The sequence below is a fragment of the Phacochoerus africanus genome, chromosome 4, assembly GCF_016906955.1.
Source record: "Phacochoerus africanus isolate WHEZ1 chromosome 4, ROS_Pafr_v1, whole genome shotgun sequence".
Classification (NCBI taxonomy): Eukaryota; Metazoa; Chordata; class Mammalia; order Artiodactyla; family Suidae; genus Phacochoerus; species Phacochoerus africanus.
Window position 1 is genome coordinate 12,619,687 of NC_062547.1, and position 18,024 is coordinate 12,637,710.

The 18,024-nt window shown below is 39.2% G+C and overlaps 1 protein-coding gene across 1 annotated transcript; it reads left to right on the forward strand.

Moving 5' to 3' along the window:
• The first annotated feature begins 7,980 nt into the window (after positions 1-7,980).
• LOC125124419 (olfactory receptor 5B2-like) lies at positions 7,981-8,928 on the forward strand. Its single transcript, XM_047774529.1, has one exon. The coding sequence runs from the start codon at positions 7,984-7,986 to the stop codon at positions 8,926-8,928; it is 945 nt and encodes a 314-aa protein (XP_047630485.1). The 5' UTR covers positions 7,981-7,983.
• The last annotated feature ends 9,096 nt before the right edge of the window (positions 8,929-18,024 follow it).

Genomic DNA, 18,024 nt, shown 5'->3' on the forward strand with positions numbered 1-18,024 from the left:
TTATATATATTTATATACGAATACATATGTACATATACACATAAATACATATGTGTATACATATATATTTAATACTTTCAATCCACAGTAATTGAATCTGTGGATGGGGGTGTGAAACTGACAGATAAGGAAAGTTGATTGTATTCCAGTAGTGAAATTTTTTTTTTTTTTGCTTTTTAGGGCCACACCTGTGGCATATGGAGGTTCCCTGGCTAGGGGTCAAATCAGAGCTGTAGCGGCTGGCCTATGCCACAGCCACAGCAACACAGGATCCAAGCCACATCTGTGACCTACACCACAGCTCATGGCAACAGATCCTCTAACCCACAGAGCAAGTCCACGGATCAAACCTGCGTCCTCAAGGATAGTATTTGGGTTTGTTACCACTGAATCTCTTAAGGGACCTCTCAAATTTTAATATATTTTTTATTATAGTTTATTTACAATTTTGTGCCAATTTCTGCTATATTGCATAGTGACCCAGTTACACATATATATGCATTCTTTTTCTCATACTATCTTCCAACACTTTCTCTCCCAAGAGATTGGATACAGTTCCCTGTGCTGTACACAAACACATAATGCTAAAAAAAAAAAGGGAAATTATTTTAGGAATAATGTTTCCCAGAGAGTAAATGATGGGTCTACTTTGTGAATGTATGTTTACCACTTTCCGGAGCCCAAGCTCTGCCTTAGCCCAAAGCTTGATGCTGTCAGTTGATTATTTGTTTAAATGTGCACAAAACAACTTTTGCAGGAGTGTTGAGAGGATTAAGCTTTTTAAACACATTAAACATAATTGTGTACTTGGAATGAGCACTGTATAAATTGAAGATGCTAATTTACTCATGCGATCTGACTTAGAAGGTGTATTTATGGCAAATATGACAAAGATATATCATAACCTCTTAGATAAATCATTGTTGGGAGACATGTTTCTACAATATTTTTCTTACCCTCTTTGCTTCTATTTTCTATGCTGAAAACTCCATCTTGTCCTACTTTGCTTTATCCCACATTCCTGCTTGAAACACAGTCGCAGTGCCAGTCAATGACTTAAGCTTAAGAACAAAGACCTAAAGGCATAAATTATTCTTAAGGTCAGCTGAATGAGGACATAATGCATTGGTCTAGGCATGCAGGACCTGTGCAGATAGGCAGGGCATTGGCATAGCATGATATGTCCTGTTAAAATAAGAGAAAGAGGAACCTCTTGGCCCCAAGTGGTTTATGAGCTGTTGTTAGCAGAATATGCATCAGCAAGGAGAGCTGAGGTGCAGACCTAGGCATGCCTCTGGGTTGATTCTCTAGATGCTATGCATAGATAGTTAATGCCAAGCTTCCTCAAATGCTAATGATTGTTAAATGCCTAAAGGTCAGAGTAAAAGCTTAACCATCTACCAGCTATGTGACTTTTAAAATAATAAAAGAACTTTTAAAATAATAAAAAAAAAAAACTATATGCTGCATCTATAACCCCCTCCTCACTTGACATAATTCTGAAGAGCACAATAAAAGCAGTGTGGTTTCTTGAGGCGGCACTCTTGGTCTCTGAGGCCTTGTGTCCCCCAGTTCCCACCTTTAATTAAGATAAATGTCTCTGTGTCTTTTTTAACTTTTTTTCTTAAGTTTCACAGCACCTGTTCTTCAGCCCTCACCTGCTGAACTCATCTTGGCATATCATAACCTGTTTCTGAACCTTGGTTTGTCCATTTGCACAAGTGGTAAGTTGGCTATGTGATCTGTATGGATTTTTCAGCTTCAGTGGTATATAACTCTAAGATAATATATTTACTAGGTTTTTGCATTCAAATCTATGCTTCAGATCAGAGACTCATGAAGGATAATTTATTGCCATACAGTTATGGTAAAATAAGCAAGATTTTTCTATATTTGAATTTAAGTGAAACCTCTTTACTGTTTACCAAATGTTCCTTGCTTTCTCATTCCAACAGGATATTTATTAATTCCCATGGAGAAGGGTACAGAGGTGATGGGTTTCATTCTGATATGTCTAACCAATACCCCAGAACTTCAGATTCCCCTCTTTATTGTGTTAACCCTCATTTACTCTACCAGTGCTTTTGGAAACCTGGAGATGGTCACGTTGATCCTGCTGGACCCCCGTGTCCACACGCCAATGTACTTTTTCATCATTAACCTGTCTTTGGTGGACTTTGGCTATTCTTCAGCAGTCACACCTAAAGTGATGGCTGGTTTCCTTAGAGGAGATAAAGTCATCTCCTACAACGCATGTGCTGCTCAGATGTTCTTTTTTGCAGTTTTTGTCAGTGTGGAAAATTTCCTCTTAGCCTCAACTGCCTATGACCACTGCTGGGGACGTGGCTCGGATTGTCGGTGTCGAAAAATGGGACACATGAACACGGGGAGATCTTGGCAAGACTCTTTACTTCTGCAGAAGGGCGCGGGCACTCCAAAAAGCACGCACACCAAACAAAGGACCCTCCCCTATTTATCCCTAATGCAGGTGACTTATCTGTCCCCTTCCCATAGGTCAAGTCAGGGTGCACATTCTTCCCAGTTGGCTAATTTGAAACAAATTGTTACTGGGAGAAGAGGGAAAGAGGAGGGGGCATGGCAGGAAGGCGTTTCAGCAAAATGGAGTAACCAAGATTTCCTTCCATAGAGAAGACATTATGTTACTTTCCACACCGCTATGCAGCAGTGTGTAAACTGCATTACTCCACTACAATGACAACACATGTGCGTGCATGGATTCCATCCCTGGCCTTGCTCAATGGGTTAAGGATCTGGCATTGCTGTGAGCTGTGGTGTAGGTCACAGACGTGGCTAGGATCTGGTGTTGCTGTGGCTGTGGTGCAAGCCAGTGGCTACAGCTCCGATTCAACCCCTAGCCTGGGGATCTCCATATGTTGTGGGTATGGCCCAATATATATGTGTGTGTGTGTGTGTGTGTGTGTATAGATAGATATAGATATAGATATATACAGCTGTAAAAACCTCTATGGGCACTAGTTTTGTTAAGTATTCAATATTCAATATGCAGTGGGTTTTTTTTGTTTTTTTGTTTTTGTCTTTTTGCCTCTTCTAGGGCCACTTCCCACAGCATATGGAGGTTCCCAGGCTAGGGGTCTGATTGGAACTGTAGCCGCCAGCCTACGCCAGAGCCACAGCAACGCAGGATCCGAGCCGTGTCTGCGACCTACACCACAGCTCACAGCAACGCCGGATCCTTCACCCACTGAGCAAGGGCAGGGATCGAACCCGCAACCTCATGGTTCCTAGTCGGATTCATTAACCACTGTGCCACAACGGGAACTGTCAATATGCAGTGTTTTTATTTTTATTTGTCTTAGTGTATTTTCTATTTATCTTCTGCTTCCTTCTTTAACCCGCTGGTTGCATAAGAACATGTTCTTTAATTCCCACATATATGTAAATTTTCTTACAATATTCTTTCTGTCCTTTTCTTTCTCTCTGCTCTCATTTTGGTATTCTCTTTATGCATATCTTGGCATTACTGATAGAGTCCAAGGGGTTTCTTCGGCCCTTTAAATTTTTGTTTGTTTTTTTAAATTTATGCTCCTATCAATGATTACATTTATTGAATTATCTTCAAATTGACTCATTACTTCTTTTCTCTGTTCAAATGACTGTTGAAAAACTCAAGATAATATTTTATTTAACTTGTATTTTTTAACTTCAAATCTATCTGGTTCTATTTATAGTTTATATCTTTTTACTGATGGTCTTTTGTTATTGAAAAAATAATTCCCCAGTTTCCTTTTTTTAAAAAAAGAAATACCATTTTATTTCTTCTATTTCTTTTTTCTTTCTTTTTTTGTTTTCCTTTTTTTTTTTTGGCCACACCAGTGGCATGTGGAAGTTCCCAGGCCAGGGATCGAACCCATGCCATAGCAGTGACCAGAGCCATTATAGTGACAATGCAAGATCCTTAACCTACTGCACCGCAATGGAACTTCCAGATTCTTTCCTTTATTCAAATTTTCTTAAAAGTTTTGAGCGTATTTAAGATAGTTGATTGAACTGAATCACTTTGTTGTACAGCAGAAATGATCACACCCTCGTAAATCAACTCCACTTCAATTAAACTTTAAAAAATAAATAACAGTTAAAGAGTTGATTGTATCACCACAGGGGAGCAGGCGTCAGAAAGACCACCAGACCACCTCTTCCTTACTATCTCCTCCTTGGTAAGGTGTGTATTCAAATCAGCAGAAGGGCGGTCCTCAAACTCCCTCCCTCGGTCTGAATCTGAATGCCGGCCTCATCCCATTCCCCACCCAAAGACCTGAGGCAATTCTCGCGGCTCCACTAGTCAAGCAAACCTGCCTTGTTCCGACGGGTTTTTTTTGAGCAATTGATTAAGGTGCAGTGATCTCTCCAAGTCGCCTAGGTTTCCCTTTTTATCTATGATCCTTTATCGGAACATCTACAACCACCTGTGTCTACTCCATCCCTATCATTCCCCCCTCCAGGTGTTCTACCCCTTTATGCTTAAAGGGGATATTGGGCAATGACCATTCAGTAACTACATCCTGCTGACTCAATTTTTGATAAATAATCAAATAGCATTATTATTATTATTATTATTATTATTATTATTATTATTTGTCCTTTTGCCATTTCTTGGGCCGCTCCTGCAGCAAATGGAGTTTCCCAGGACAGGGGTCTAATCGGAGCTGTAGCCACCAGCCTAGGTCAGAGCCACAGCAACGCGGGATCCGAGCCGCGTCTGCAACCTACACCACAGCTCATGGCAACGCCATATCCTCAACCCACTGAGCAAGGCCAGGGACTGAACCCGCAACATCGTGGTTCCTAGTCAGATTCATTAACCACTGTGCAAAGACGGGAACTCCTAAATAGCATTATTTAACCCTGTCTGATATGTGCTAGAAATTGCACTCTACTCTGTATATATGTCTTCTGATGATCTTAACAATTCTATGAGGATTATGTGATATTGTCTCCACAAATGCAAAGCTGAAGACTCAAGCAGTTAAATCACTTACATGAATTTGTAGCTAAGCTATCACAGTACATAGAACAAATTCATATCCACTAAACTTGCTGCACTGAGCAAGGTGTGGCGTCTCTTTGGGAGTGTTGATCTAGAACAAATATACAGACAGAAGAATGGATCTATTTCTTTTCCTGGAGAAAAAAATTTCTCAGCCAGAATTGTAGTGATAAAGGCAAATCATTTTTTTTTTGTCTTTTTTTTTTGCTATTTCTTTGGGCCGCTTCCGTGGCATATGGAGGTTCCCAGACTAGGGGTCTAATCGGAGCTGTAGCCACTGGCCTGTGCCAGAGCCACAGCAACGCGGGATCCGAGCTGCGTCTGCAACCTACACCAGAGCTCACGGCAACGCCGGATTGTTAACCCACTGAGCAAGGGCAGGGATCGAACCCGCAACCTCATGGTTCCTAGTCGGATTCGTTAACCACTGCGCCACAACGGGAACTCCCAAATCATTTTTTTAAAATCAAATTTTCTGAGGAGATTTTTGAGACATCTTTATGAAAGAGCAAGAAAATAAGCGCAATTTAAATTTTTTTAAATATTAAAATGCCCAGCGCTGGAAAAGATATGAAATACCAGGATGCATTGCAGGTGAGAAACAGAGAAAATTCAAAAAACAGTTTGGCAGTTTCTTGCTCAATGAGACATATATTTACTTCACGGCTAAGCAACCCTCATAGGTTTTTACCCAAATGAAATCCAAACCTATGTTTACAGAAGAAAATCTTTAGGCATGTGTTTAAATCAGTTTTATTCATAACCCCCTAACACTACAACTAACATAATGTCTCTCAACTTGATGTAACATCCATAAAATGAAACACTACTCAAAAACAACCCCACTGATAGTAAAGTTAACAACATTGATGAATCTAAAAATGCATTATACCAAGTGAAAGAAGCAAAACTCAAAGACCAAATATGCTAGAATTTTAGTTAAGACCATGTTGGCAAATGCAAAGTTTTATGCCCCAAACTATTAGGTGGTTTCCAGGGTAGGAGAGAGAGTGGACCATAAAGAAATGCAAGTTTTGTTTACATGGTGGGAGAATTCTTATTGATTGCAGTAGTATTTATATGACTACATTCATTTGACTAAATTCTTAGAACTATACAGAAAATAGTGTGGATCCTATGGTTTGGAGTTACACATTTAGAAAATAAAAAAGGAAAGAACAATTAATACCAAAATATACATGCAGTCATGTATGCAGGTAGGTCCCCATAGGCTGTTTAATTGCTTTTTCCTGGGAAGGTGGGATGGGGAGCTGTGGATGTTCTCATGGGGGCATCCCCTGAGAGCCCCATCTCTCTATAATTCACTCCCGGTTCTCTTGCATTAGTGCCTGAAATACCAACAACTCTCCATGTGGCATCATTTTAGAAGGGCCTGACTGCATGCTGGGCCCCTTGATCATTATATATTCATCTGAATGTTAACAGTTATCATTACCTACAGGCTTTCTCTCTACCTGAGGATCTGCAATGAGCCTACAACCATGGCCAAAGAAATCACCCCAAGATAAAATAGTGTTGAGTGACTTAAAAATGATAATTCCTTACTGAACTCTTTTCTAGTATAAATGTTCACTTATTTGATATTTACAGACACAAGTTCTGTAAATTATATGGGAGAAGTAATGTTATTATATTCATTTTATGCATAAGATAAATGACTCCCTCAAAGGTACAATAAGAATGAATAATGGATTTGAAATTCGAATCCAGATTTCTCGGTCCTTGAGAGTGTTTTTATTCCATATTTTCCTGCTTTGGAGAGCTTAGAACCTTTTGACCACTCTCTAAAACATAGCTCCTGTCTCATTATTTATGCACTATTTCATGGCTGAATTTCTCACTTGACACTCACCATTCTGGATTGACCGTCCCTTTTCTTCAAGGAGCAAGGTAATATTCAATACATATTGTTGGTAAAAAGTGTAATTTATGCAAAGGCAATGGGGGAGTTATTGATCCTATGAGTTATTTGACCACAGAAATAGATGTTTTGGACCAACAATTTTATACAATAGTAAGTTGAGACTGGAATATAAATGTCAAAACTTCAATTAGTAAGGAATATAGTGATATGGATTTTTCTGCTTCGCAAATGAAGAGAAATTTAAAAAAAGATAGATTTTGCTCTGATTCTGTAGGTGATAATTTCATCTTGTTCACCATCAGTTGGTCTCTCACTGGAGGTTAATAAAAAAGCATACATGAAAAGTGATCATTCTTTTATTTTTATTTGCCTTTTACAGCCACACTTGTGGCATATGGAAGTTCCCAGGCTAGGGGTCAAGTTGGAGCTGCAGCTGTTGGCCTACACCACAGCCACAAACCCGCCAGATCCCAGCCGTGTGTGCCATCTACACCACAGCTCATGGCAATGCCAGATCCTTAAACCACTGAGTGAGGCCAAGGATCAAACCTGCATCCTCATGGATACTGGTTAGGTTCATAGCCTTCTGAGCCACAACAGGGAACTCCATAAAGTGATCATTCTTATATTGCACTGGGAACCAAATGAATTAGCAAAATCAAGCTGCAGTTTAACTTTTCCCCAGTAATCTCATCCTTATTATTACAGGCATTTTAAAATATGCTGACAGTAGAATGGCTAAAAGCACACAGAATTTTGATTAGGGTGAAACTGAGTTTCAATCTTGAATCTTGAAATGTCTTCATACAATATAATTGTAGAATATCACATAACTTTCCAAATCTATAATTCCTCTAAAGGTAAAATAAAAATAATAATACTACACACACACACACATACACACAAATTGGTATGTAAATCTCAGCATTAAATCCAGATAATGTTGAAGTACAAATTATCAATGAAGTAATGCTCGTGGTATTTAATACCTTTCCATTTCACTACAATTTCTTTTTTGTTTGTCACTTTTCCTTTTCATTGCTGATCGCTACAAGATTCCCAAATAGCATTAATGGAGAACAGGACAGAAATGACACGGTTCATGCTCCTTGGACTCACCACTGCCCCAGAACTGCAGATGCTCCTCTTCATCGTGTTTACTCTCATTTACTTCATCTCTCTGGTTGGAAACCTGGGAATGATCACGCTGATTCTCTTGGACGCTCGTCTGCACACTCCTATGTACTTTTTCCTTAGCAACCTGTCTCTGGTGGATTTGGGTTACTCCTCATCTGTCACTCCCAAAACCATGGCCGGCTTACTTTTAGGTGATAAGGTCATTTCCTACAATGCATGTGCTGCTCAAATGTTCTTTTTTGTAGCCTTTGCCACTGTGGAAAATTACCTCTTGGCCTCCATGGCCTATGATCGCTACGCAGCAGTATGCAAACCTCTACACTACACCACCACCATGACGACAAGTGTGTGTGCACATCTGGCCATAGGGTCCTATGTGTGTGGCTTCCTGAATGCCTCCTTCCACATTGGGAACATATTCAGTCTTTCTTTCCGTAAGTACAATGAGGTCCATCATTTCTTCTGTGATGTTCCAGCTGTTCTCATTCTTTCTTGCTCTGCTAAACGTATTAGTGAGATTGTTCTTGTTTTTATGTCGAGTTTCAATGTCTTTCTTGCTCTTGTGGTTATATTGATTTCCTACCTGTTCATATTTGTAACCATCTTGAAGATGCACTCAGCTCAGGGGCACCAAAAGGCTTTGTCCACCTGTGCTTCCCACCTCACTGCTGTCTCCATCTTCTATGGAACAGTCATCTTCATGTACTTACAGCCCAGCTCCAGCCATTCCATGGACACGGACAAAATAGCATCTGTGTTCTACACTATGGTCATTCCGATGCTGAACCCTGTGGTCTACAGCCTGAGGAACAAGGAGGTCAAAACTGCATTCAAGACGGTGTTTAAGAAGACAAATTTTTCTGTAGGACTGGGATTTTAACACTGTCGCATGCACAATAATCTTGTTTAACTCCTCTCTGACTTTCCTGATGCAGTGAGTTACTTTTTAAGCTCCATATTGCATTTAAATTCTTTTGTGTGTGTGTGTGTGTGTGTGTGTGTGTGTGTCTTTTTGCCATTTCTTGGGCCGCTCCCATGGCATATGGAGGTTCCCAGACTAGGGGTCGAATCAGAATTGTAGCTGCCAGCCTATGCCAGAGCCACAGCAACATGGGATCCGAGCCGTGTCTGTGACCTACACCACAGCTCACGGCAATGCCGGATCGTTAGCCCACTTAGCAAGGGCAGGGATCGAACCCACAACCCCATGGTTCCTAGTCAGATTCGTTAACTACTGAGCCACGATGGGAACTCCTGCATTTAAATTCTTGATGTAATAACCTTATCTCTTTGAAAGTCTGTCATCTAGTAAAAAAGAAAACATATTCAGAAGCATGATACCCAAATTAGAAGGTCTAAGGAAAAACATTAGACGTTTGGGGAACTGCTTGTCAAACCTTATTAATGGTATTTGATTTATTCACCTGTTCCACTTACATTTTCTCTACCACGTGCCGATGCAAAAAGCATGTTAAACAGAGGCACAAACTAGCCTATGAACAAAGGCCCAAGTACACATCCATATGGGCATACACACATTGGAGTGGGAAATTTGCCAGAGGTAAATGGAGTGTGGCTGGTTCTTAAAAAATTAATTTAAGTAATTATTGCATAGTGAGGAAAATGACCTAGAAAACAAAAAAGCAGCTTATTGAATGGGATAAGATATTTGCAAGCAATACATCCTATAAGGATTTTTTGTGTGTGTCTTTTTTCTTTTTAGGGCTACAACCATGGCATATGGAGGTTCCCCAGCTAGAGGTCAAATCGGAGCTGTAGGTGCTAGCCTACACCGCAGCCAGATCTGAGCCATGTCTGTGAACTACACCACAGCTCACGGCAATGCTGGATCCTTAACCCACTGAGCAAGGCCAGGAATTGAACCTGTGTCCTCATGGAAGCTAGTCAGATTCATTTCTGCTGAGCCACAAAGGGAACTCCCTATAAGGAATTAATATCAAAACTATACACAGAACTCACACAACTCAACTTGAAAAAACTGACAACATGATTAAAAAATGGGCAGAGGACTTGAATAGACTTTTTTTTTTTCAAAGAAGACATATAGATGGCCAATAGACGCAGGAAAAGATGCTCGATATCACTAATCATCAGGGAAATGCAAATCAAAACCACAATGAGACATCACCTCCCGCTTGTCAGAATGTCTATCATCAAAAAGGTAACAAAAGAACTTACAAAGCAGAGACAGAGTCAAAGATTTTCAAAGCAAACTTACAGTTACCACAGAGGAAACACTGAGATGGGGGGTAAATTGGGAGGTTAGGTTGACATAGGCACACTACTCTATACGGAATGGGTAAGTAACAGGGATCTTCTATACACACAGGGAAATTGACTCCATGCTGTGCAGGGACCTAGATGGGAAAAGAATCTGAAAAGGAACGGATATGTGTAAATGATTCACTTTGCTAGACACCTGAAATTAACACAACAGTGTAAGTCAATAAGTCAACTATACCCCAATAATTTTTTTTTAAAGGCAACAAATACCAAGGGTTGGAAAGGATGTGGAGAAAATTAACACAACAGTGTAAGTCAATACGTCAACTATACCCCAATAATTTTTTTTTAAAGGCAACAAATACCAAGGGTTGGAAAGGATGTGGAGAAAATTAACACAACAGTGTAAGTCAATACGTCAACTATACCCCAATAATTTTTTTTTAAAGGCAACAAATACCAAGGGTTGGAAAGGATGTGGAGAAAAGGGAACCATAGTACTATTTGTGTGGTTATAAATTGGTGTAGCCACTATGGAAAGCAGTGTGGCATTTTCTCAAATAATTAAAAATAAAACTGCCAAATGATCCAAAAATATCACTTCTGGGTATTTATCCGAAGGAAACAAAAACACTAATTCAAAAAAATATATATGCACATCTATTTTTATTGCAGCACTCTTTACAATAGCCAGTGTATGAAGGTAGTCTAAGTATTTATCAGTAGATGAATAGACAAAGAATATGTGTGTGATATACGAACAAATACACACTAGACTATTACTCACCCATAAAAAATGAAATTTTGGAGTTACCGTCGTGGCTCGGTGGTTAACAAATCCAACTAGGAATCATGAGGTTCGATCCCTAGCCTTGCTCAGTGGGTTAAGGATCCGGCATTGCCGTAAGGTGTGATGTAGGTCACAGATGCAGCTTGGATCTGGCATTGCTGTGGCTGTGGTGTAGGCTGGCAGCTGCTGCTCTGATTTCACCCCAAGCCTGGGAACCTCCATATGCTCTGGGAGCAGCCCTAGAAAAGGCAAAAAGACAAAAAAAAATTTGCCATTTGCAACGACATAGATGTATCTAGAAGATATTATGTTAAGTGATTTAAGTCAAACAGAAAAAGACAAACACTGTATGATCTTATATGCAAAATCTAAAAACAAAACGAACATCAGAACAAAATTAAAACAAACTCACAGATATAGAGAAAAAATTGGGGGTTTTCAGAGGGATGGGGATGGAGGTGGGGCAAAAGAGGTAAAGGGAATTAGAGGTACAAATATCTGGTTGTAAAATAAATAAGCCGTGATGATGTAATATAGAGCACAATGAATGTAGTCAATAATATTTTGATAACTTTGAAAAAAATGACATAAAATTAAATTTAAATTTAAAAACTTTAAAACACTGAATGCTGTCAGTGCTTTCTCACTTATTCCAGATGTATTTCTCTTGAACTTTTATCTAAAAACAAAATAAAACCCAAAAAGGCCACTTAGCCTAAGGATGAACTTATCCCTAGATAAGAAGGTAGGAGGTTAGGGTTGTTTGGAGTCAGTTTTAATCTATTTTTTTCAAGCCTTGTAAGAGAACTCATCAGGGAAGTGAATGCTTTACTAGCCCATTTCTGGCCTGGAGCTTAAAAACAAACAAAAGAGGGAGTTCCCATCATAGCTCAGTAGAAACTGCAAACAAATCTGACTAGTATCCATGAGGATGTAGGTTCGATTCCTGGCCTCACTCAGTAGGTTGGGGATCCAGTGTTGCTGTGAGCTGAGGTATAGGTTGCAGATGTGGCTCGGATCCCACGTTGCTGTGGCTGTGGTGTGGGCCAGCAGCTGCAGCTCCGATTCGACCCGTAGCCTGGGAACTTCCATAGGCCACAGGTGTGGCCCTAAAAAGCAAAAAACAAAACAAATACTAAATGGTACACTTATCCCAACTACAATATTAGTTCTCCATAGTCTACTGGTACCAAGGGCACAAAGAAGATAAGATCTTAAAAGACTGTACAACACCAGAATTCTGGGAGTCCAGTCACCTGACTCAGGAAATGTTCATTTGTAGTTTTGAAATTCTTCAGCCAGATTGAAGCCTCTAAAGGTTGATCAAAGTACTGAGTGTTGTAGTTGGACTGCAGTAGATCCCAGCAGTTTTTGACCCAAATATGAGCTAATCAAAAGGCAAAAGAAAACAAACTATGCAGGAATGGACCATATTCAACTCCAAATACTCTACGCCTCTTTAAGTTACGGGAGATGACTTTTAGTTTCCCATACGCATTCTCAAAGCCTTCTTTCTTCAGAGGTTTACTTTTTCATGTGGTCCATCTTAGATTAAATACTGTCATTGTACATAATACACAATAAATGGATTAAAGGTAAAAAAAAAAAAACAAAAACCACTAAATGCTGGTAAAGCTGTAAAACAATTTGAATGGATTGCTGGTGGGAAACCAAAATATTTGAGCACTTTAGAAAATATTTTGGCAGTTTTTCATTTGAATAAATACAAACCTACCATGTGACAAAGCCACCTATCTCCTAGACATTTAGCCAAAGGACATGAAAATCAGTTCACACAAAAATCTTTAGGTAATGTTTATATCAGCCTTATTTGTAATCACTAGACATTGTAATAAACAATGGTTTCTCAAATATGGGGTAGGATAGACAATCTGTAATGTCCATATAATAGAATAGTATTTTGCAATTAAAAATTACTACTACTATGTCTTCTACTATGACACAAATAGCAATATGGATGGACGTCAAATGCTAAGTGAAAGATTACAGATTTAAATAGTACATATTCTAGGATTACAGTTAAGGATTTTTTTTTTTTTCTATTTATGGCCACATCTGTGGCATGTGGAAATTCCCGGGGCGAGGGGTCAAACCAGAGCTGCAGCTGCTGGACTGTGCCACAGCCACAGCAACACCAGATCTTTAACCTATGGAGTGAGGGATCAAACCCACATCCTCACAGACACTGTGTCGAGTTCTTAACCAACTGAGCTGCAATGGGAACTCCTAGAGTGAAGGATATTCTCGCAAATGCAAAATTATTTGGACAAACTGGCTTATTGGTTGCCAGGGGCAGTGGGTAGGAGAAAAGGTTTATAAAGGAAGTTTATAGGTATTTATTCAGGTGATAGTGTTTACTTGACAATAAATTTGATAACATTCTTAGAAGTATACGCTAAAATTTTGGATAATACTGTATGTAAATTACACATTCATTATAAATAGACAAAAACAGTAAGATAAAACAGGTAGTACAAAAATATGTATGTGTAATGAAAATAATAAGCATGGTCCCCCAGGGCAGGTAAATTACTTCTTTCCCAGGAAAGTAGGATGAGGACCTGCAGATGCTCTCATGGGAAATTCCTAGAGAGCTCCACGTCTCTATAATTCCCTCCATGTCGCCAAGTGTTAGCCCTTGAAATCCCAGCATCACTCAATGAGACATCATTTTAAAGGGATCAGGATATATGCTGAACCCATTTGGTGATCAGTCATTCATCTGGGTATTAATACTTGTTAGTACACAGAGGCCTTATCCCAGGATTTGCTATGAGCCTGTAACCAGAGTCAGGGAAAACACCCCAAGATAAAAATTGAACTGATTGGCCTTTAGCTGATAACCTCGTATTGAGATTTGTTACTTGTAGACACAACTTTGTGAATTATGTGACAGAGGCAATTTTGCTAGAGTATAGTTGATTCGCAGTGTTGCGCCAATTTCTGTTGCACAGCACAGTGACCCAGTCATATATATATAAACATTATTTTTCACATACTATCTTCTATCATGTTCTAGCCCAAGAGATTGGATACATTTCTCATTGCCGTACTATAGAACCTCATTGCTTAACTATTCTGAATGTAATAGTTTATATCTACCAACCTCAAACTCTACATCCATCCCACTTCCTTCCCCCTTCCATGTGCACAAACGACCAATCTGCAAAACAGAAACACACTCATGGACATAGAGAACAGACTTGTGATTAACAGAGGTAATCTTATGATTTTTTTCTCAAATAAGGAAGAGGTAAGGAGATAGAAACAATGCATGGTAGTTTCAGGAATTAAACCATGTTAATATTCTTTCCTCCATTTTTCCTGCATTAGAGACTTTGGAATCTTATGACAGTTACCTGGAAGAGAGCTCCTCTAATTACAGATGATATTCTGATTTCAGACTCACTGTTCAGAAGTGACGGTTCCTTCTCTCCCCGCAGACAGGTAAGCATCCATATTACATAAATGTTTTAGTCAGAAGTATAACTCATGCAAAAGTGCTGGGTCAACTATACTTACTTTGAGTTTGAGAAAACAAAATAACTATTTTAATGTTTTTCTAAAATATTGAGGTGAGACTGGGGTATAAATATCAAGCTCCCATCAGTAGGGATTTTACTGATACTCATGAAACATCCTGCTTTCTGAAGGATATGAACAAAAAAATACATAGACGATTCTCTGATTCACTGTGTGGTAATTTCATCTTGTTCACCAGATATTTCCTTCTCGTTGGAGGTAAAGAACAAATAAATACTAACTGGTGAAGAACAACAACAACAACAACAAAAAAAGCAGAAAAGTCAATAATCTTTAAACAACAAAAGTGTCTAATATGAATTAAAACCCAACTGCATTTTGACCTTTTCCTCATCATGGCATGCTTACTGCTACTGGCATGTCTACACATGTTGAGTGAATGGCTAAAAGCATAGACTTTTGATTAGACTGAAAGTAGATTCAACTCTTGAATCTTGACTCTTTCTCATCCTAGCTGTGTAAGTTTAGAGCATCACACAGCTTCTCAAATCCTTAATTTCCTTAATGATAAAGTCTAAATAATACTACTTCCCTTACACAATACATGCACATACATACATTTATACATAAAGCCCCTATTGGTTATAGAACATAATATACCCTAAAAGTGGTCAGGTGTGCTCCACTTGGCAAACATAATGCCTTCTTGGGGTAGGCTTGTAAAGTGAAACTACAAATAAAAATATTTAAAATATTCCTACACGAGAGTAGATGCTAATAAACTGTTTTACAACATACTGCTTGCCACCAAAACAGATCTTCAGGATAAAGAGCCTACCAAGGGACTTTCCTTCCTTGAGCTCTGTGAGTCTGCTATGAGATGACAGTAACGAGAGAAAGAATGAGTTTAAGGAGAAGGGACTGTTTCTAGCTAAAGTAGATATTTCAAGGAAGAAATTAAGGAAAAGAATGGCTCACATGGGATTTCTGGAGCCAACTGTATGGATGAAGAAAGGACAGCCTGAGGAACACTTGAGAGCACAGAAAATCTCAGTGGGCCTCATGTGTGAGAAAAGGCAAATTTCATAAAAGGGGAAAGTTGTAAGACTTCAAAATGCATGCCCCTCTGACGCCCTCCGGATCCCCATTCATTTTTCTCAAACCAACATAAAAACAATCGTCCCATCCTCATAAAAATATTACATCTCATCAGACTGTGCTAAACACTCAGCATTTTACCATTTTTAAATGCATTCTTTGATTGATTGATTGATTGATTTTTGGTTGCACCATTGGCAGGCAGAAGTTCCCTGGGCCAGAGATCACCTAACCCTGCACCACAGCAGTGACCACACCTGGTCACACCAGACCTTAACCTTTATACTGCCAGGGAATACCAATGCATTATCTTACTTAATTTTCATAGTAGTGCTATAAAGTAGGTCTCATTATCATCTTAATTTTTCAGCTGGAAGTATGAGATTCAAGTGAGTTTGGTAAGGATGACTCCTAGGTAGTAAATGGTAGAGCTGCTATGCCCTTCATCCTAGAGCCTCAGCTCTATACACGAAGCTATGTCTTCCTCTCAGAGTTTCCTCTGCTGGTTGTACAGCCCCTGCTGCTCCAGTCATCCCACCACATCTATGATGCACATATTCCTCACTTAATTCACTGTGAAACTCCAAAGGCTTAATTGGGACTAATGAAGACAATGAGTGACTGTAAATTGGGTTAAACTTAGTTTTATTTTTATTTTTTTTAAATTTTTTTGTCTTTTTGCCATTTCTTGGGCCGCTCCCGCGGCATATGAGATTCCCAGGCTAGGGGTCTGATCAGAACTGCAGCTGCCAGCCTACGCCAGAGCCACAGCAACGCAGGATCCGAGCCGCATCTGCAACCTACACCACAGCTCACGGCAACGCTGGATCGTTAACCCACTGAGCAAGGCCAGAGATTGAACCTGCAACCTCATGGTTCCTAGTCGGATTCGTTAACCACTGCGCCACGACGGGAACTCCTTAGTTTTATTTTAATATAACTAAGACCACTGTCTGGGAGCCATTTAATGTAGACTCAAAGACTGGCTTGCCAATTAATACTCATTTAAATGTGGGGGAAAAATTACCCAACTTCTCATGCATCATAGTTTAAAGGAACCTAATATCAAATCAAACTCATGATGTTCTTGAAAGGATATTGTGTGTTTACATTTAAAGTGTCTACAGAAATTCCTGACGAGCAGTAACATACTAGTATATGCTTTTACTAGGCTTGGCAAAAAGGAATGTATAGATAAATTTATTTTGGACAAGCTACTTATCAAGTTAATTTCCTGTTTACAAACTTATACACTTTGAAAATCAGGGAGATGATCCACAAAGATCCTTCAGATACAACAGTACGTAAACTTCTTTTTTTTTTAATTTTTTAATTGTTATTTCCCTAATACAGTTTTTTTTTTCTACTGTACAGCATGGTGACCCAGTTACACATACATGTATGCATTCTTTTTTCTCCCATTATCATGCTCCATCATAGTGCCTAGACATAGTTTTCAGTGTTACAGAGCAGGATCTCATTGCTAATCCATTCCAAAAGCAATAGTTTGCATCTATTAACCCCAAGCTCCCAATCCATCTGACTCCCTCCCCCTCCCCCTTGTCAACCACAAGTCTATTCTCCAAGTCCATGACTATCTTTTCTATGGGAAGGTTCATTTGTGCTGTATATTAGAGTCCAGATATAAGTGATATCATATGGTATTTATCTTTCTCTTTCTGACTTACTTCACTCAGTAAGAGAGTCTCTAGTTCCATCTGTGTTACTACAAATGGCATTATTTTGTTCTTTTTTAATGACTAAGTAGTATTCCATTGTGTGCGTGCCTGTGTGTGTGTGTGTGCGTGTGTGTGTGTATGTATATATCACATCTTCCTAATCCAATTATCTGTCAATGGACGTTTAAGTTGTTTCCATATCTTGGCTATTGTGAATAGTGCAGGTGCATGTGTTTTTTCAAGGAAAGTTTTGTCTGGATATATGTCCAAGAGTGGGGTTGCTGGGTCATATGGTAGTTCTATGTATAGATTTCTAAGGTACCTCTATACTATTCTCCATAGTAGTTGTACCAGCTTACATTCCCACCAACAGTGCAGGAGGGTTCCCTTTTCTCCACACCCCCTCCAGCATTTGTTATTTGTGGACTTACTAAGGATGGCCATTCTGACTGGTGTGAGGTGATATCTCATGGTAGTTTTGATTTGAATTTCTCTAATAATCAGGGGTGTTGAGTTCTAAATGCCTGAAAGACTTAAATATAAGACAAGATACCATCAAACTCCTGGAAGAGAACAGAGGCAAAACACTCTCTGACATCAACCTTACAAATGTTTTCTTAGGTCAGTCTCCCAAAGCAACAGAAATAAAAACAAAAATAAA

Coding starts and splice junctions, on each gene's coding strand:
- LOC125124419 (XM_047774529.1), top strand. CDS start 7,984: ATGGAGAACAGGACAGAAATGACACGGTTCATGCTCCTTGGACTCACC.